At 63.5% G+C, this 20,499-nt stretch overlaps 1 protein-coding gene across 8 annotated transcripts; it reads left to right on the top strand.

Annotated features, from left to right (window-relative positions):
- Nucleotides 1-3,221: 3,221 nt before the first annotated feature.
- BCAN (brevican) lies at nt 3,222-20,487 on the top strand. 8 transcript variants are annotated; one of them, XM_051773248.1, is made up of 15 exons: nt 6,471-6,638; nt 9,381-9,473; nt 9,594-9,986; nt 10,119-10,293; nt 10,387-10,514; nt 11,516-11,809; nt 13,046-13,309; nt 14,086-14,250; nt 14,422-14,820; nt 16,899-17,006; nt 17,192-17,350; nt 18,907-18,989; nt 19,316-19,460; nt 19,670-19,847; nt 19,932-20,487. In XM_051773248.1, the coding sequence occupies exons 1-15, from the start codon at nt 6,623-6,625 to the stop codon at nt 19,948-19,950; spliced, it is 2,619 nt and encodes an 872-aa protein (XP_051629208.1). In that variant the 5' UTR covers nt 6,471-6,622; the 3' UTR covers nt 19,951-20,487. The 8 variants fall into 8 exon arrangements, with proteins under 8 accessions (XP_051629205.1, XP_051629203.1, XP_051629209.1 ...); XM_051773247.1 differs by having other exon boundaries at nt 19,665-19,847; XM_051773245.1 differs by lacking the exon at nt 6,471-6,638 and adding an exon at nt 3,222-3,451 and having other exon boundaries at nt 14,086-14,820; nt 19,665-19,847.
- The last annotated feature ends 12 nt before the right edge of the window (nt 20,488-20,499 follow it).

Here is a 20,499-nt window from a genome sequence, read left to right as displayed (position 1 = left end):
AATCGCTTCACGAGGAGCGTTTGGGGATTAGGAGTTTTGATTTTCCTTCTTTATTTTCCCCAGCTGATTTATCTGGGGGAAGGGCAGCTCGCTGGTAAAGAGGTGGAGATTTAAAAAAATCAGACTCGGGAGGTTTCTGTGAACAAAAGAGGCAGGAAAACATCACTTGGGGAGAGACTTGTTGCCAGCTTTCTCCCGGTCCTCCCTCTCCCGAGAGACGGTGTTTTTTTCCCACAGGAGGGTCCGTGCTCTGTCCTCACCATGGCAAGGAGGACAAGAATGTCCCCTCCCGAGCTGTCTCACGGGAGAGGCTCCAAACGAGAGTTTCTGGAGAGACAAGCAACAGTCCCCTCTGCTGGCAAAGGACGCCCAGAGCTACCCAGAGCCGTCCCCGAGCTCCTTCCAGCCTCGCACCAGCCGGGAGCTGGTGAGGGGGGCCCCGACACCGCCCACACCTGGGAGCAGCAGTAACGGGGTCCCAGCACCCGGTTTTCCCCCGGTGCCTGGACAGTGGGGAAGGGGGGATGACTTGGCTCGGGGGTCCCCAAAGGCATTGCCTTTCCTGCTCATCTCCGGCCAGACATCCTGTCTGGCTCCCTGGCCCCGGCTCTGGTTTGCCTCTCACAGCCAGGATTGAAATGCCATTAAGGAGCACAGGGAGCTCTGAGGTCGGATAATTCATCCGGGGTCCCCGGAGCCCCAGGCAGTGGGGGATGAAGCCTTGCTGTGCGTCTTCATCCTCCCCCTCTTCATTTCCATAGCACATCTGCTCCAGAGCTGGCCACCCCCACTGTTTGGCTGCTCCCACTCTCCTCCCCCCGGGATGTCCAGAAGCCTGCAGGGTGTCCAGGTGCCCCTGGGGTGTCTGGGTGCCCCCAATATTGGTGTCTGCCACAAGACAGCTCCCAGTGCCTGTGGCTACACCAGGACATGCCCTGGGAGGGAGCGTTTCCCTCCTCCCCAGCCTTGCTCCCCTCTTCCTCCTCATGCCTTTGCTTTGGGGTTCCCCACTGTGCCCAGGCCCCTCTCCCTCAGCCAGTGCTGGGGCTCGGTGGGACAGACCAAATCTTGCAGCCCAAGGAGGACTCAGGGTCTCCAGGGGTGTTGAGGGGTCCTGACACCTCCAGCCTTGGGGAGAGCTGGGGGGCACCCTGAGGTGGGCATGTTTGTGTATCCCTTCCTTCTGCTGGGTGCTCAGGTTTGGGAGTGACTTGGGATGGGGTCATCTGTGTCCTTGGGGAATGCTGGGGGTCAGGACCCCCTGGGATGGAGGTGTCTGTGTCCCTGGGGGACACTCAGAGTCAGGAGCCTCCCTGGAGGGAGATATCCATGTCTCTGGGGAATTCTGGGTGTCAGGACCCCCTGGGATGGGGATATCTGTGTCCCTGGGAGGTGCTTGGCATCAGGACCCTCTGGAAGGGGGATGTCTGTCCCTGTGTCCCCCTGTCCCTGTGGGGTGCTCAGGGGTGGCCATTCAGCAGCAGCAGAGGTTTGGGGGGGCAGCAGGTTTGAGGGTGCCCCAGCCCTGCTGCCTCAGGGTGGGGGCTGGTGGGTGTTGTCGAACCTGGCACAGGGTGTGTGGCAGCAGCTGGTACGTGACTTCAAGCAGGGCTGGAGGAGGAGGAGAAGGAGGAGGAGGAAGCACAGCTGGGCACTGAGGCCCTTCCAGACTGGACACAGCTGGGACTGGGGGGGGGTTGCAGTTGTGGGGGTCCCCATGAGGCTGGGAGCCCTTTCCATGCCCTTGGCTGCTGGAGCTGGGCCTGGGGCCATGGGAAGGGCTGGGAGGCCCCCTGCACCTCTGGAGCTGCAGGCAGGGATGGGTGCTCTCTCTCCCTTCTCCCCTGCCCGTTCCAGGAACTGGATGTCCCAAGGGCTTTGCTCCATAGATTCCGATGGCCAGGAGGGACCAGGAGGGAAGGAGCTGGCAGAGCAGCAGCCCTGGAAGATTTGCTCTGAGCCAGCAAGGAAACCCCAGCCACGCTGGGAACATTTGTTCCCAATTAGGATGGGGGACGCTCCTTGCTGAGCAGGCACTCCGCGGTTCCCCCGGCCTCGAGCCCTTTCCCACAAAAGCTCCTGGTTCAGGATGTGACCTCATGGGTGGGGTTTTTGGGGGGCAGAGGCTGAGCCAGCCTGTGGGTTTCCCCCCTGCCCGTCCCGGTGCCCATCGCAGCCCTGCTCCACGATGCAGCTGCCTGGAGGGCAGAGCCTGGAGGGCAGAGCCCTGCGGGGTGTGTGTGTCCCCACCGGAGGAGCATCACCCGCTGGACTCGCATCCCCCACCCAACTGCTCCGCTAACGAGACCGTCTCTGCCGCCTGCAATTATTTCCCAGGGCGACGAGTGATTAATTCTGCTCAGGAGCTGCGGCTTTCTGCAAATTCACCCGAGCAATTCCCTGGCAGGCTCCGCGCCAGCCCCCCCCGGGCAGGGGGTGCTCCGTGCCAGGGAAAGTTTGAGGAAGATCTGGCTAAAAAAAGCCCCAATGCCAGAGCTGCCCTTCTGCCAAGGGGCTTGGGTCTGCAGATGAGGGGCTCCAGCTGCCCCAGGACCCCACAGGGTGCCCAGGTCCCCGCACATCCCTCCAGGAACAAGCATTCAAACCTAAAGATTCATAAATTATCCTGGAGTAAATTAACCCTGACACGGATGCAGGCGGGTAAACTGAGGCACGGCGTGTCTCTCTGCTGGACTGAGTTTGGCTGTGAGTGCTGTGTCAGGAGGTGGGATCTGGCTGCTCCCAACACACTTTTGGGGCTGGCAAAGGGTCCTCCGGCCCCCGGATGGTGCCTCCACCCACTGTGGCCTCCCAGCGAAGGGGCTTTTGCATAATAAAGCCTCCGGTGGGTACTGGGACCCCCGCCTGTGGTCCACTCTCCGTCCTGCTGAAGCTGCCAAATATTAGGAATAACCATCCCAAGGACATTCCTGTGCCATGATGGGGTCTGCGGTAGGGGGACTCCCCACCTCCGGCAGGGTCCGGGGGACCCAGTGCCGGCTGCTCGCCCACTTCTGCTGCATTGGGTTAACACTGTGCCCGGGCTGAGCATCCTCCTCTCGTGCGGGGTTTGCCAGCTGCCAGGAGGGAGGGACGGGGAGGGACGAGGCGCCTGCCAACACGGTAATATCTTTTTTTTTTTTTTCCCTTCTTAATTAGGGGAAGGAATAAATATAAAAGGAGGAGGGAAAGGGGAAGGAAAAAAAAAAAAAAGAAGAGTGGAGGACACGGACACACACACACACAGAAGCCTCTTTTCTCGGTGCCTGCACTTATGCCTGGTGCAGCTCTTTCCCAGCCGTCCTGCCAACCTGCTGCCGCCCGCTGCCCGCGCTGCCCCGGAGGAGCCGCAGCTCAGCCCCGCACCGGGACCCCGGGCAAGGGGACCCCCCGTTTCCCCCGCCGCACAGAGGGGCCCCCGCCGCGGGGCTGCCGCCACGCACGGAGCCAGGTGGGATGCGGGGAGCGCGTGGGGCCGGCGATGTCCCCCGGGGGTGCGGGGCCGGCGGTGCCCCGGGCGCTGCGGTGTCCCCGGGGCGCTGCCGTACTGCGCTTTTCATCTCAGGATCGCGTTTCACCTCCCCACGGGCGGAAAGTGAGACGGGAGCTGAGCCGTCGTGGGGATGCCCAGAGCTTCCCCCGTGCTTTCCCCCGCGGGGGGCACAGGGCATCCTCCTGCCCTGCAGCGGGGGGATACTCGGACCTGGGGGTCCCCGCGGTGCCGCTTCGGGGAGGTTTGTCCTTGTCACCGGCGCCCCCGAGCACAGCACCGCGCTGCAAGTTTTTTCTAAGGGATCAGCTTGAAGCGGCTCCGCAGCGCCGGAGGCAGAGCGGGGTTAGGGGGGGCTCTTGCGAAGTTGGATGGAGAAAGGACTTTGGTACTGCCTGGCTGCTGCAGCCTGGAGCCCAGCCCGTCCCGCAGCGGGGCTCGGAGGGGTTGGGGATAAGGGTGATTTACCGGGCTGTTTAAGCAGCTGCTCCCACGGGTCCCCTGTTTTGGGAGAGGGGCCGGGGATTCAGGATGGGTCTGGGGTGTCCCGTCACGGAGGAGCCCTCCCCGTCTGTCCTGCAGAGTCTCTCGTGGGGTCCTTGTCCCAAGGAGGCTGCAGTCAGGGTAGCAGTGGAAAGGGAAACTGAGGCACGGAGCTGGGCAGGGGTCCGGCTCCCGCCGCTCCTGCCCGGCCGTGTCGCTACTCCCCGTGGAGGGGGAGGGGTTTAGGGGCAAAAGTGCCCATTCCCAGGGGGCTGGGGACGAGCCCAGGGTTTGGGGTGGCTGTAGGGCACCGCCGGGTCTCCCTGTCCTCCCCCAGCTCTCTCGGCTCCAATCTCTGGCTCTGTCCCAGAGAGGGGGACGGGAGGGCCCGGGGGAAAATTTTTGAGGATTTTCATGGCTCTTCCCAGCCGAGCAGCCCCAGTGTGAACCCCAGGTGCCCCGTGGGGTGCCCCCGGTGGGGGCCGTTTGCCGCAATCCGCTTCCCCTCCCGCAGTCAGAGCATTTCGTCCCCGGGACGAAGGGGCTGCCCTTGAGCATCCCTGCAAGGGACCGCTGCTCCCGTCACGCCGACTTCTCCCGCCTCAGCCCAACCCAGAACCTGTTGCTCTTCCTTTTGGCTGCCGGGGGGTGGGAGTAACTCCCTCTGCCCCAGCCCGGAGCCTTTTCCAGCTCCTGGGCACAGAGAGAGGGTGATCCCCCGCTTTTCAGGGAATGGATTTAGGCTGGGAAAACTGGGAGATCTGGTGATCTCGCGCTGGGAACGGCGAGATGCGAGTTTGCTGGTGAGCGGCAGCGGGGCTGGGTCCCACCTGAGCAGCAGCGCTGAAGTCTGGGACCCCCCCCGTCCTCCACCCCACTCTTCTGTCCCACCCGGTGCCTCACTTTCCCCACCGGAGCCCCACAGCCGGGGAAGGGCGTGCAAACCTTCACGTGTGTGTGTGACACACTTACGGGGGGTGCACATGCTCGCGTGTCCCTGGAGGGTTCCTGCGGGCTCTGCTCCGGTCCCCACCCCTCCGTGCGGGACTGTATCTCCCCAGGACCCTCCCTGGGCTCCCGCGGACCGGGGACACTTCCCACAGCCCAGCCCTGCAACAAGGAGCCCCTTTCTCCCTGCTGGGGTGGGGGGCGGGGGGTTCTGGCAGCTGGAGGGACCCCTCCCCGCCCCGCTCTCCCCACCTGCTTCCGGCCCTTTAAGCTCTGCCAGCGGCTGCTGCCAAGAGGCTGCCGGGCTCTTCCCGCTGCATACCCTGAGCTGGCATGTCCCTGGCACTGCCCAGCTCCGGGGACCCCTGCGATGGTCGCGCCCCACCCACCCGCGGGGGTGGGGACGAATCCTGGACGCAGCGCCAGTTTGCAGCACCGCGGGGGGGGACGGACACGGCGCAGCCACAAGCGAACCGTGGCTGCGGGTCCGCCCGGCAGCCGGGGCGGCAGCGGGGTGTCCGGAGCCCTTTGCATTGGTGGGGATGGGGCTGGAGCGGGGCCAGGCTGTGCCGGCGGCTGCTGACTCATTCTGCAGCTGAGCATCCCTGGAAAGCCACCGCTCTGCTCCCCCCTCCTCCGGCTCGCTGCGGGCTGGCAGGGCACCTTGGGAGCCGGGATGAGTAACCGTCACGTGGAGGGGACGAGGGGCTGCGGAGGAGAAAGCCCCTCTTCCGAGATGAGAAGGGACCCCCTCCCATGACCGTCCCCTCGCAGCATCTCCTGCCTTGAGCCCTGGACCAGGTGCTGCAGCCCCAAATCCTGCTGGCCCTGCCACGCTCAAGGAGCCGCCTCTGAAAGGAGGGCCGAGCTCAAGGGAGAAAGAAAGATCGCTCCTGTCCCAAAATAGTCTTCGGCTCCATTTTCCACCTGGTTTCCCACGGAAATGGAGGTTAGCTGGCCCTGCCACGTGCGTGCGTGCCTTTGTCTCGGTCCCTCCCTGGCATCTGCTGAGCTCTGAGGTCTCAGAGACAATTGAGTCTCTGCCATTCCTCCTCTTCAACCTTTTTGGCTGCCCTTCCCTAGTCCTGCTCCCAGCTTTTCCCTCATGACGTGTGGGTCAAAAGATTTTCCATCTGTGGAAAATAAGAAAAAAACCCAAGCCAAAAATCCAACCTCAAGCCCCAGATTTGATGACTGAGAGTCTCTTGCCATCATTGGACTCGGGGACCTCAGGACGTCACCCATGGGCAGAGTTTAACCCTCTCCACATCCCATTCCTGGTGCCAGCACGCTGGTCCAGCCAGGGACGGGCACGGGAAGGGAGCAGAGACGACTCAGCCCAGTTTGCCCCATTCCTGCAGAGCTTTATCACTTGGATTTCCTCCCTGGGGCTCCGTGGCTGCTGCCCGCGCCACCACGGCGCCTTGGGGATGGGAAGAAAAGGTGCCCGTGACAAAAGCCTTCCTCGCTTGGCCGCCCCGGGGGTGGCAGCCAACCCCCACACTGGAGCCTGGCCACGGCGGCCGCGCAGGAGGGTTTTGTCCCTCACTCCAGAGCCGCGGGGCTGCATTCAGATGATCCCTCCGGAGCGGAGAAAGCCCCTGGCTTGGCCCTGACACACCAGCTGGGTCCCGGGCGATCGAGCTGCGGCTGCCCCTGCTGAGCTCCGGCTGGGAAGGGGAGGTCTGTGGTCTGTGTGTGATGGTTGGTGTCCACGGTGCGTGGTACCAGGGGCTGTATGTCCGTGGGGCTTGGTGCCAGGGGCTGTATGTCCGTGGGGCTTGGTACCAGGGGCTGGACATTGGTGGTGTGTCATGCCATGGGCTGTATGTCCATGGTGTGTGGTGTCAGGGGCTGTATGTCCATGGTGTGTGGTACCAGATGCTGTGTGGTACACCCATGGCTGTGTGGTGCCAGTTGCTGTATGTCCATGGTGCGTGGTGCCAGGGGCTGGACACTGATGGTGTGTGGTGCCATGGGCTGTATGTCCATGATGAGTGATTCCAGGGGCTATATGTCCATGATGAGTGGTTCCAGGGATTGTATGTCCATGGTACTTGGTGCCAGGGGTTGTATGTCCATGGTGTGTGGTGCCATGGGCTATATGTCCATGGTGTGTGGTGCCAGGGGTTGCATGTCCATGGTGTGTGGTGCCAGGGGTTGCATGTCCATGGTGCTTGGTGCCATGGGCTGTATGTCCACGATGCGTGGTGCCAGGGGCTGGACATTGGTGGTGTGTCATGCCATGGGCTGTATGTCCATGGTGTGTGGTGTCAGGGGCTGGAGGTCAATTGTGTGTCATGCCACGGGCTGTATGTCCACAGTGGGTGGTGCCAGGGGCTGTGCATCCATGATGTGGGGTGCCAGAGGCTGTAAGACCATGGAGCTTCTGCCAGGAGCTGTGCATGCATGGTGCTTGGTGCCAGGGGCTATATATCCATGGGGTGTGGTGCCAGGGGCTGTATGTTCACGGTGTGTGGTTCCAGGGTCTGTACATCCTTGGTGTGTGTTTCCAGGGGCTGTAAGTCCATGTTGGGTGGTGCCAGGGATGTGCATAATGTGGGGTACCAGGGTCTTCAAGTCCACAGATCTTGGTGCTAGGAGCTATGCATGCATGGTGCTTGGTGCCAGGGGCTGTACACCCATGGCTGTGCGGTGCCAGATGCTGTATGTCCATGATGTTTGGTGCCAGGGGCTGTATGTCCATGGCTGTGCAATGCCAGGGTTGTATGTCCATAGATCTTGGTGCTAGGAGCTGTGCATTCATGCTGCTTGGTGCCAGGGGCTGTACATCCATGGTGTGTGGTGCCAGGGACTGGACATCCTTAGTGTGTGGTGCCAGAGGATGTACATTCATTGCTACGTGGTGCCAGGGGCTGTATGTCCATGGTTTTGTGGTGCCAGGGGCTGTATGTCCATAGTGGGTGGTGCCAAGGGCTGTATGTCCATGGTTTTGTGGTACCAGGGGCTGTATGTCCATGGTTTTGTGGTGCCAGGGGCTGTATGTCCATGGTTATGTGGTGCCAGGGGCTGTATGTCCGTGGTGGGTGGTGCCTGGACATCCTTGGTTGCATGATGCTGGGGTGTGGGTGCACAGTGCTCAGTGTTGGGGGCTGTACTCACACCTCTCCCCGGAGCAGTGGTCCCCTGGGCACACTCCAGGAGCACAGTTTGCAGAGGGACGCAGGTGACCAGGACAGCCTCCCAGCAGGCTGGCCCTGGCAGCCAGCAATCTGCTGTGGAGCTGCCCAAGCCACTACTGTGGCTGCCGAAATCAATGCAGCACAAAGAGCTCATAAATCACAAAGCTGCTCTGAGGCTCAGGGTGCTCCGTTCCCAGGGAACGGTGTGATGCAATCCTGGCATGGGGGGCTGAGGAGCTCCCAGCCCCCTGAGGAGCCTCTGCAGAGGGGTGAGGGGGTATCAGGGCTGTGCATCATGCAGGGGAATCTCCCCACATGCCCAGCATCACCCTCCCCTCCGGAGGGCTGCAAGAGGCCGTGGGCAGCCGGAGCCCCTCCTGACATGCCTGGCATCCCCTGAGCTGCTCCCTGGGGAGGGCTGGGGGCCGGTGATGGCGGTGCTGGCCACCGGGCTCTCCTTTCAGCACTGGCTCCCCAGCCCTCCGGTGAGAGCCCTTTGTGCCAGGCAGCCTGAGAGAGGCCTGGGACATAATGGCTGCTTTGGTCAGCCCCGGTTTTCCCAGCCCGCGCGCAGGGAGCCTCCGGCGTGAGCTGAATGGCAAAGAAGCCGCCCCGCTCCTTCCCTCCCCCTCTGCCCTGTGCTTTGTGTGCCCCGGGCTGTCACCCCTCCCCAGGGGCTCGCTGACCTCAACCCCCTCCACAAACACTCCCTCTTCAGCGCACACGTGCACGAGCACAGGCACACGCGTGTGCACACCCGCACGTGCGAGCTCTGCGACACGCGTGGAGCGGCACAAGCACACGCATGTGCCCCGCTTGCTCACTCGCCTCCCTCGCTGCCTCTTTCCTGCTCTGACCCGCTGTTAGAACCCTTCCCAAGGTTTCTCACGGCGGCACCGCGGGCGCTGGCATCGCCTCCCTGCCCGCTGTGGCCAGCGCTTGGGCTCAGACCTCTGTGCCGTCGGTGTCAGGCTGGACTCTGCTGTCCCCAGGGGACCCGGCTCCCAGGGAAGGTTGCTGGGGCTGGATGGTACCCAGTGGCTCCCAGCCAATGGTCCTGGGAGCTCGTGCTGTCTCCTTCCTCCTGTTAACCAGGGCACATTTCCTTCTCTTCCCTCTCCTCTCCACTGTCCAAGGGTCCAGGTCATGCCCTGCGGCCGTGCCAGTGCTGCCCTCTCCCTCTGCCCTGACACCCCATCCCTGTACAGATGGGCCGGGGGCTCCCCCTGAGCTCTCTCGCTCATGCAGGGATGGGATGTTTCTGATACTTTTTTGGATTCTAAGCACAGCTGGTGGTTTTTGCTCCCCCCTTGCAGGGCAGAGCATGGCCCCAGCCCTCCCGCTGCTGCTGCTCTGGGTGTTTGCCCCCACAGTGGTCCCGCAGGTGTTTGGCCCCGGAGATGGCACAGGTAACTCGGCATCATCGGCCGCATCTGCGTCACTCCCTGCCCCGTCTGTGCCCCATAGTGGGGGCTTCAGAGGGGCCCCCACCCTCGTCCTGCTCACAGCTCCTCTCTTCTCCCACCCAGAGGACCTCAAGGCTCTGCAGGTCTCCATCCCACGCCACCCAGCCCTCGACCCTGTGCTGGCAGGCGACATCACCATCCCCTGCCTCATCACCTACCTTGGCCCCCAGCCCACTGCGGGCACGGGCGGCCGCCGGGCTGTCCTGGGAACCCCCCGGGTCAAGTGGACCTTCATCTCTGAGGGCAGAGAGGTGGAGATCTTGGTAGCTCGGGGGGACAGGGTGAAGGTGAGCGAGGACTATCGCCTGCGCGCCTCCCTGCCCATCTTCCACCAGCGCTACACCAACGCCTCCCTCCTGCTCACCGAGCTGCGGCCCAACGACTCGGGGATCTACCGCTGCGACGTGCAGCACGGCATCGAGGACGGCCACGACATCCTCCACGTCAAAGTCAAAGGTACTCCAAGGTGGGGCTTGGGGCGGGTTGGGGCCCTCTCCTGGCTCAGCAAATGCCCCCCCCCGGGTGTATCTGCACCCACTCGGGGGGGCTGCCCCGAAGCCCCCTGCCCACGCCTTTGTCCTCCCCCAGGGGTGGTGTTTCACTACCGGGAGGGCTCCATGCGCTACGCCTACACCTTTGCCGAGGCGCAGGAAGCTTGTGCCCGGATCGGTGCCAGCATTGCCACCCCCGAGCAGCTCTACGCTGCCTATCTGGGCGGCTACGAGCAGTGTGACGCCGGCTGGATCGCCGACCAGACCGTCAGGTGGGCACCGCAGCCACCCGGGCATTGCACCCACTGCCTCCCCCATCACCCTTCCGTGAGTCACCAACCCTTCCCTGTGCTCTCCTGCCCCAGGTACCCCATCCAGACACCCCGCGAGGCCTGTTATGGAGACATGAATGGCTTTCCTGGGGTCAGGAACTACGGGGTGGTGGACCCAGCGGACATGTACGACGTGTACTGCTACGCTGAGGACCTCCCAGGTGCCTGCGGTGCCACCAGTCCCCTCTTGCCCTCCCCTGCTTTTGCTCCCACACTAACTCGCCCCTGTAACCAGTTGTGAATCCAAGCAAAAAGCTGCCCTGAACCTCAGGCTCTGGCTCCAGGCCGTGGGGACTTGCTGTGCTGCTTCCTAAAGCATTCTGGTTCGGTTTGGGAGGATGGGGGGCTCTCTCTCTTGAAGCAGGCAGTGCCTGGGCTGGAGCGTGCCCACGGTGATCTGCCCTGGTTTGGCAGCAGAGCGTGGGTAACGCTGAGAGGTGGTTTGGGGTTTGGCTGTGCTCGTACCATGCTTTGCACGTGCTGCAGGGCTGCAGATCCCACCCAGCCGTGTGTGTGGGGAGTGGCCAGTCCCTCCTTTGGGCCCTGATGGGGCTCACCACTGGTGGCAGCAGCTGTTGTGGTGATGCCAGGCAGGGTGGCAGGGACAAGGCACAGGTTGCCTGTGTGCAGGGCATGATGTGCTGGGACAGGGAGATCAGTGTGGTTGTGGGGGCCGACATGTGATGTGCCCAGAACTTCTCGGTGTGAAGCCCCACCACAGTATCCACTGGGCTTGCAGATCCCCCTTAGAAATGTCCTGCTTGTGGATTGTGCTGTGCAGGGTGAAGACCTGCTCATCTGTGGTCCTGTTCGTGGTTCATGGATGCTTCAAAGTCTCAGCTCTGTTTGCAAGGGCAGGAATCCCATGTGGCACAAGAGCTCCAGCCATGCCTGCACTGTGGTTGCCACGTGCGTGTGCAGGGAAACAGGAGGCAGGGATGCAGGCAGGGAGGAAGACAGGGATGCAGGCAAGGAGGAAGGCAAGGAGGAAGGCAGGGATATAGGCAGGCTCCTCCAGCCCCTGGTGTGCCTCCACACGCTGGAGTCCCCACCTCCACGCCAGCTCCTGGGGTCGTGCGGAGAGCGGAGGAGGTGAGGGGGCTCTCGCAGCCCCTGCCCCCCTCCGCAGCTCTGACGCCCCGTCTCCTTCCTCTCTTCGCAGGGGAGATCTTTTTGGAGACGGCCCCAGCCAGGTTCACGCTGGAGGAGGCGGTGGAGCGCTGCCGGGCGCTGGGCGCGGAGCTGGCGAGCCCGGGGCAGCTCTACGCGGCCTGGAACGCGGGGCTGGACGCCTGCAGCCCCGGCTGGCTGGCCGACGGCAGCGTCCGCTACCCCATCGTCACCCCTCGGGAGCGCTGCGGCGGAGCCCTGCCGGGTGTCAAAACCATCTTCCTCTTCCGCAACCAGACGGGATTCCCCGATGCCCAGAGCAGATACGATGCGTACTGTTTCCGAGGTAAAGAGGGGCACTACCCCGCAGCCCGCGGGTGCTCCTGGGCAGGGACCGGCGGGAGGCTCGGGAAGGCTCTGGCAGGGCTTTCAGGTGCCCGGTGGGTGCGAGGTGCCACCCCCGGGCCACCCGAGTGCGCTGCGTGCAGCAGAGATGGGCTGTCCTGCAGGATCGGGATCGCGTCGGGACCCCTGCATGTTTCCGTGCCGCGGGCTGCGCTATCGCGATAGGGCGGGCAGGGGTGTTTTGTGCCATCTTGACTTGCCGCGGTGGGATAGGAATGTCTTGCATGGTCTCCACGCTGCGTGTCGTGACCGGGGAGGGATAACCTGCATGGTCCTGATCCTGCATGCTGATAGCTCTGGGTAGAGGAGGGGTGCTCTGCGTGGTCTCAGCAGTGTGTGCTGATATGTCACGACAGAGCAGGGATGCCCTGCATGCCCTCAGTACTGCGCCACTAGATCGTGGTGGAACAGGGATGTCCTGCGTGGCACCGTCGGTCTGTGTGAGCTCTGTGAGCACAGCTGCTGGCCTGGGGGGCACTGCTGGGTCCTGGGGACTGTGGAACACAGCCTGCCAGGCTGCTTTGGGGCAATACCTCCCATGGTGGGCAGGGAGGAGACCCGTGGGCAGTGGCACAGCACTGCCTGCACCGCCGGCGAGCCCCGCAGGTGATGAGCTGCAGGGATAATGGGCATGGAGGGAGGAAGAGCTGCTTCTCCACTCCTCCTGCCCGATCCCACCTCTCCGTGTATCCCCTCGGGGCAGTACAGGGACACTGCCCCCGGATCGGCTGGATGCTGCACATCTCCGTGCCACAGATTCCCCACCTCTCAGCAGGGTTAGGCAGGATGGGTTAGGCAGGATGGACCCGTCCCGTGAATCCAAGCCCCCTGTAACACACTAACTCCCCATGCATGTCTGCTCTCCCCGGGGTGGGGGTGGGGGTGTGGAGAAGGACCGTTCCCGAGAGGGGAATGCAGGGTTAAGGATCTGGCCCCCCTACGTGCTGCCAAGCCCCAAAGCTCCCACTGGGGCTGTTGGCTCTTCTGGTTCCAACAGCAACTGGGAGGGCCTGATCCTGCCCCGTGCTGACCCTCTTTAGGTGGGGAAGGGGAGGTCAATGACAGCTGAGTCCCTGCAGGGGTGCCAGGACTCCAGCCCCACTGTGGGGTGAGGGCATCTCTGCCTGCCACTGGGCCAGGACAGGGTAGTAATATCCCACTTTCTTTCTGCCCACAGAAGGGACAAACTCTTTCCCTGAGGCTGCAGGAAAATACCAAGCCCAAGAGCCCGAGGAGAATCTCCTCCAGGAGATTGTCACAGTGGCAGAAAAGCTGGAGGAGCTGCAGCTGCCCAGAGCACCAGTGGAGCTTGAGTCGCGAGGGGCTATTTACGCCGTCCCTTTCTTTGAGGACGCTGAGCTGGAAAAGCCGAGCCCGTCCCCCGAAGACACACCAGGGCCAGGGGCCCGGCACCCCCCACTAGATACCTCCGTGTCCTCAGGTCACCCCACCCCTGCCTCCCCTTTCCCCACGGCCCCAGCCGTCCCCGAGGCAGGTGTCCCACTTAGCTGTGGTGCAAAGCTGGGGAGCCCACGCCCTGTGGAGGAGGACGGGGGGACAGGGACAGTGGGGCAGCCACCGTGGCCGGGCACGGACTGTCCCACACTGGTAGGTTGAGCAGCTGCTGTGGCCGTGCCAGGGCTGGGACACAGAGAGGAACAGCAGGCACAGAGGCCCCAGGATTGCAAGGAGAGGTTGGAGGCACCCGTGGGTGCCCAGGTCACCCCTGCTGTCCCTGTCCCTCCTGCGGAGGGAGCCCCCATGGCTGGTGCACTGGTGTCTTGGTGTAGGGCTGTGCACTGGCGTGGGGACATCCGTTGTGTCCCTCCCTCAGCCACAGTCCAGTGTGCAGGGTCGGTGCTGGACCGTAGTTTAGCAGAGCAAGGAGCTGGACAAGGGCGCTGGCAGCTGGAGGGAAAGGAGGCCAGGCACAGTGGTGAGGGGCTGAGCATGGCCCCTGCCACAGACAAGCCAGGGCTGGGCTTGGCAGTGGTCAAACCAGAGCTGTCAGCCGTGCCGGTTCAGAGGAGACAGTGTCACACGGGCTCGGGGCCGCTTCCATCTCCCCGCGCACCTCTGTGCTGGCATCGCCCCCCCGGCTCTGCCCACCGGGGGAGGGTCGGCAGCGCTGGCGGGAGATGCCGGAGCCCGCGGCCCCTTGGTCTGGCTGGCTCCCGGCGCAGGCGTCTCACTGCCTTTCTGCCTTGCCCTTTGCAGAGGAAGAACAGGGAGCAGCGCCGGGCAGGGGCCCTGGCAGCACATCAGCGGAGAGCCCGGGCGGAGGGCGAGACCCCAACCTGGAGCCGGACGGAGCCCCCGGCACAGAGACACTCTCCGTGGCCCCGCGGCTGGGCGCAGAGGGACCCACCGCTGTCCCAGCAGGTGACACGGAGCCTCCTGAGGGCTTTCCCCGGCCGCCCAGCCCTGCCGCCCCCGCCCACCGCCCCGACCGCCCGCGGGACTCCGTGGGGCGGCCGGCCCACACTGCCAGCCCTGGGGCACCTGGGCACCGTGTGCCATCGCCAACCGCTGCCACTTCTGCCACCTCGACAGAGCGCCGCAAGCCCGGCGGGACGAGCAGCCCCGTCCCCGCCGCTGAAGACGCCGAGCTCTCCGGAGACGTGGTCGAAAGCCTCGGGGCTTCCCCGCTGCCCGCTGCGCCCTCGCAGCCGCAGGAGGAGGGAGAGGAGCTGTCAGGGGCCCCGTGGTTCCCCTCGCCTGCGGCCCCGGGGGACGGGAGCACCGTCCCCGCAGCGGAGGCAACGGCGGTGCCCGGCGGCAGCCGCGCCCCAGCCCTGGAAGGAGAGGAGGCTGTGCCGCGACCCCCGGGCGCTGACCGTGGGATGCCTGCTGCACCTTCCCGGGAGGAGGAGGAGGAGGAGGAGGAAGAGCAACCTGCTCCCTCCGTTGCAACCGTGGAGGGTTTCCTTGCAGCCGTTCCTGGAGAACCAGGTGGGACCCGCAGGGATGGCCTCACCTCTCCCCGTACTGGCGGCTCTGGGGTGACCCTGGCGGGAACCCCGTTGGGAGACCCGGCCCCCAGCACGGCTGTGCCCCTGCCCGCCCTCCCCACGGAGCGGGCCAGCGTCGGGGCAGGCGCCAGCTCGGCCGGGGGTCCCCGCCGTGCCACCCTCGCCCTCGGGGCAGCCCTCTTGGCTGCTCTTTGGCAATAGAGAAAGTCAACACCTTTCCTTCACGCTGTGCTTCCCTCTGTCTGTCCGCCCGTCTGTCTCTCTCTCTCTCTCTCTCCTCCTCAGCTGGGTAAGGGAAGGTTACAGGTCCAGAGAAGCACATATTTGTCAAACAAATTGGTCCGAGGTCTGCATGCACTTAAATCTCTTCTACTTCTGTGAAGTGTTTTAATGACTGTTTCCATGAAAAAGCCCAATAAGCAAAAGGCAGCCCCAGCCCCTGCTCTGACTAACCGTGGTACTAATAAAGGGAATTAAAAGCTTTCTAGAACAAGCATCTCGGCGAGCTCTTCCCTTCGTCCTTGCGCCCGCTGCCCACGCGCCTCCCCCACTGACGAACTAATCCCCCACCCTCTGGCCCCGTGAGTCCCTAGGAATGGGGTGGATGGGACCCCCCCTGAGGTCTGGGGGGTATGGCTGCTTTGCATGCTCCATGTGGCCCCCCTGGGGATGGGTCACCCCACGCTGCCCCGGGAGGAGGGGCGAGGGCTGCATGACATGAGCAGGGGGAAACATGGGGGCACCGATGGGTCGTGGGGTGCAGAGCCTCAAGAGAACCTTGCCTTTGGTGACCAAGTACCCCAAAGTTGCTGCAGTCCCCCCAGGGGGCAGTTTCCCCCTCACCCCAGCCCTGGTCCCCCCACAGGAGGGCTGAGATGGGTGAGTGGTGGGTGCATGAACTGCTGCAGGTGGGTGTCACCCACCCAGACCCACCCTCTGCCCCCTCCCCCCCCATGGGATGCTCCCAGATCCAATGCAGTGCACAGCAGCCAAGACCCTACCCCCCTGTTCCCTGCAAGGGCAGCTGCAGCAGAGGGTACCATGTGAGGTCCCTCCCCCCCTGCTCTGGCAGTGCCCTGCCTGGTCCCGTGGCATGAAGGAGGCTCTATGGAGGGTGGCAAGACCTTGTGGGGTGGTTGCCCTTGCCCTGGCAAGGAGAGATGCCTGCCCAGGAAGAGCTCTCCATGTGATGTTAGGGCCCTAAATTGCCCATCCCTCCCCGTTTCTCGGTCTGCTGGGGACGAGCTGGATGTCCCGAGTGAGCTGCTGGCACCTTGTGGGGAGGTGATGGTGCCTGGGGATGGGTGAGGGTGACAGCATCACCCTTGTCATGTCTCCACTGAGCCAAGGCCCATGAAATGGGGCACCATTAGGATGAAGGAGGCCAAGGACTTTCAGTCCTCGCTCGGCTGGTGCTGGCAGCAACCCTTCATCACACTCTCGAGCTGGGCTGGAAGCACACGATGTGCTCCGGGTGCATTAATGACCATAACGGGCTGCTGGGGACACGCGGGCTGGGGACAGCACCGGCTGAGTTATCAGCCCTGGCCAGGCTGAAGGTGACACCAGAGGGGCAGGCATGTGGCTCACCTTGCTGCCAGGCTGAGGATGTGTGGCCAGGAGGTGCCGAAGGGTTTATCCTTTGTGTGTTCCCCTCCCAAAGTACAACTGCTGCGTCACTCCAGGGGAAAGCAGGAGCTGTGCCCGGGCAGCAGGAGCGGGCCAGGGGCTGGCATGGCAGCCAGACCACTGATGTGGAGGATGAGAGCATCCAGCTCATGTCTCTGTGCCCTGAGGGGAGGCCAAAGCCCCAGGTCCGGCCAGCTCTGGGCCAGGGCAGCTAAGATGGGTCCATCCCGTGGACAAAGGGCAGCGTGGGACGGCTCTGGGCACATCACCATGCACCCGAGTCCTTCACCTGCTCCACACTGGCTGGCCCCAGGGGCCAGCTCAGAGACCTGGTGGCTGTGGGACACACAGGGATGAGGCTCTGGCGATGCTGGGCACTGACAAGGTCCCCGAGCCCCCGTGCTGAGGACGGCTGCGTGTGCCTTGCAGGTGGCTGTGTCCCCAACCCCTGCCTGAACGGAGGGACCTGCACAGAGGACGACACCCACGTCACCTGCCTGTGCCTACCCGGCTACGGAGGCAGCAGCTGTGAAAGACGTGAGTCCCCCAGGTCCCACCGTGGCCACACTGGGTTGCCCCTGTCCAGGTCCTGCTGCCATCTCAGCTGCTGAAGCAGCGGCTCAGGAGACATAAAAGTGGGGAAATCAAGGAGTCTGGGGTGAGTTGGGCTCCATCACCCTGACCCTCTCCTCTCTCCCTCCTTGCTCCCCGCCGGGGCTCAGCGCTGAGGAGGTGCAGCCCCGGCTGGGACAGCTTCCAGGGAGCCTGTTACAAGCACTTCTCCACCCGGAGGAGCTGGGAGGACGCAGAGACCCAGTGCAGACATTACGGGGGACACCTTGCCACCATCCTGACCCCTGAAGAGCAGGACTTCATTAATGGTATGTGATGTCACCCCAGACCCTGCTGCACACCCCTGGACTGCTGCCCAATGACCCTCAGTCCTGGTCTGCAAGTTTTAAACCTTAAGCCAAAAAAGTAGCCAAAAGCTGAGGCAGAGCCTGGCCCTTCAGAGCTGATGGGTGGGTGGATGAACAGGTAGACAGATACATGGATAGACATGGGAGAAGATGGATAGTAACATGGAGAGACGTGGGAGCAGATAGGCTCAGTCTTGGGCCCCTCATGACGAGAAAGACATTGAGGGGCTGGAGTGTGAGCACAGAAGGGGAATGGAGCTGGGGAAGGGTCTGGAGCACCAGGAGCAGCTGAGGGAGTTGGGGGGGGCTCAGCGTGGAGGAAAGGAGGTTCAAGGGGGACCTTCTCACTCTCTCCAACTCCCTGACAGAAGGCGAGAGCCGAGTGGGGCCAGGCTCTTCTCCCAGGTAACAAGTGACAGGACAAGAGGAAATGGCCTCAGTTGCACCAGGAGAGGTTTAGGTTGGACGTTGGGAAAACTTCCTCATGGAAGGGTGGTCAGGCACTGGCACAGGCTGTCCAGCCCTGGAGGGATTTAATAGACATGTGGATGTGGCATTTGGGGACATGGATTAGTGGTGGCCTTGGTAGTGCTGGGGAATGGTTGGACTTGGTGGTCTTGGAGAGCTTTTCCAACCTAAACAATTCCATGATCCAATGACAAGTGGACAGACTGGCAGAGGGTTGGACGTGTGCAAGTAAATTTGAAGGCAAAGCAATAACCCTCCTGAAAGCAGCTGTGGAGGGACAGGGGGGAAGGTAGAGGGAGACAGAGCAGGGACAAGAGTGGTGGAGATGGGACAGAGAGCAAAGAGGCCTGGAGGAACTTGAGGGTGAAGGAGGAGAGGGACAGGGAGAGAACTCGCGGGGAGCTGCAGGGACAGGTGGGGGCAGGTATGGACAGGCAAGAGGCTGCAGGGCCAGGCAGGGACTGGCCAGACCAGAAAAAGGACCAGCAGAGCCAGGTGGGGACCTGCAGGGACAGGCAAAGGCAGGCAGAGAGCTGCAGGGACAAGCAGTGACAGGCAGAGCCAGGTGGGGACCTGCAGGGACAGGTGGGGACCTGCAGGGACAGGTGGGGACAGGTGGGGACCTGCAGGGACAGGTGGGGACATTCAGGAACAGGCAGGGACCGGCAAGGACAGGTGAGGACCTGCAGGGCCAGGTGGGGACCTGCAGGAACAGAAAGGGATCGGCAGGGACGGGCGGGTGCCGGCAGGGACGCGTGGGGACAGGCAGGGACCGGCGGGGTCCCGGGGCAATGCCGCCCTCTCCCGGCCAGCCCAGCCCCGCCGCTCCGGGCTGTGGGCCGAGGGGGTCCCGCTCTGTCCCTTTCGGGGCTCCCCTTGTCCCCATATCTCCCATCACCCTCCCGCTGCAGGGGGAGGGACACCTCTGCTTCCCCGCACTCATCCCCAGACCCCAGATTCAGCCTCCAGTACCCTTCGGCCCCCTCCTGCCAGGTGGTGCTGGGCTGCCTGGGTGTGTTCCCACCTCCAGCTCACCCCCCGCCCCCCAGACCAGTACAGGGAATACCAATGGATCGGCTTGAACGACCGGACCATCGAGGGGGATTTCCAGTGGTCTGACGGGAGCCCCTTGGTAAGCCGGGCTCGGTAAGCCCTTGTGTGCCCTCGTGTCCCCTCACCCTGCCTGGCACCTTGTCATCCTTCTCCAGCACTGGGGTCCAACCCTGGGGCCAGGATTTGAAGCCCCTCAGCAGGGTTGAGCATTCTCAGGGAAGCCAGACCCTGGGATTTGGGGTGCCGAGGCCATGCCAAGGGGCATGGAGGTGGCACCTCGTTCCTGAGGGGGATGTCACAGCCAGGAGGCTGCAGACGGGTGTGTGCTGGTGCAGGACCCCCCCCACACACACTTAAAGGGTGTGCTGGGGTGCCCCGTGCACCCTGCCATGCCTGTCCCCCCAGCTCTACGAGAACTGGCACCCCGGGCAGCCCGACAGCTACTTCCTCTCTGGTGAGAACTGTGTGGTCATCGTGTGGCACGACGGGGGCCAGTGGAGCGACGTGCCCTGCAACTACCACCTCTCCTACACCTGCAAAATGGGGCTGGGTAAGCCGTGCCTCCCCCACCCCGGGCTGGGGCTGCGCCCCTCTGCAACCCCCAAAGAGGGGGTTCCCCCCCATCCCCACAGCGGGCAAACAGCTCCCGCGCGTGGGCCCCTCGGCCCGTTTGGGGTTTATGGGGCAGTGCTTTGCTCCAGGCTGGGGGGCTGTCCCTCCACGCTGGCTGCAATGACCCCGACCCCCCCCGCAGTGCAGTGTGGGCCCCCCCCCGCCCTCACCAACGCCCGTGCCTCTGGCAAACCAAAGCAGCGCTACGAGGTCGGCTCCACGGCACGGTACCAGTGCCGGCACGGCCTCGTCCCGCGCCGCTCGCCCCTCATCCGCTGCCGCCAGGACGGCACGTGGGAGCCGCCCCAGCTGGCCTGTCGCCCCGGTGAGCTCCAGGCCCCCCCCGAATTCCCCTGGCATCTGCCCACCTGGCCTTCCCTTCACCTGGGCCTTCTTGTGTCCCCCCCAGGCCTGGCTCAGCCCCGTGACAACTGAATGAGTCCCCGGGGCAGCAGCCACCACCTGCCCAGGCCCTGGAGCTTGTGGGGATGGGGACGGCACTGGGACACTGGCACAGACACCGGCATGGGATGAAACCTCCCTGTTGAGTGTCTGCCTCCTTGTTTGTTTTATATCTGTACAAAGAAATCCTAATAACTAAAGACCCCCTCGAAAGGAACCGACAGTGACCTGAAATGCAGCACAACGGGAGTTTTGTTCCAGCAATCACAACAGAGTCAAAATCAAGGGGGACACCATGGGGAGGGGATGGCAGTGACATGCCAGTATCACCTTCAGCCTCTTTCTCCCACCTCTGCCCCAAGGGTTCTCATTCTGTGACACCCTGGTGGGGGGTGACATGGGGACATCCAAGCTCTGCTGCAGCTCAGCACCTTCCTGGGGTGTGGGGGTGCTTCTGCACTTCCCAGGAAAGGCAGAAGTCACCACTGCAGGCTTGGAGTTGTGTACGTGTTGCCCAAACCTCCTCTCCGTGCTCCTGCGGGTATTAAAACAGTAAACGGATGGTGCAGAGTGGT

The sequence above is a fragment of the Manacus candei genome, unplaced genomic scaffold, assembly GCF_025592945.1.
Source record: "Manacus candei isolate 608988 ecotype Guabito, Panama unplaced genomic scaffold, ASM2559294v1 h1tg000166l, whole genome shotgun sequence".
NCBI lineage: Eukaryota > Metazoa > Chordata > Aves > Passeriformes > Pipridae > Manacus > Manacus candei.
Note: the sequence above shows the minus strand (reverse complement) of the source record. Positions and strands in the feature narration are given on the sequence as shown.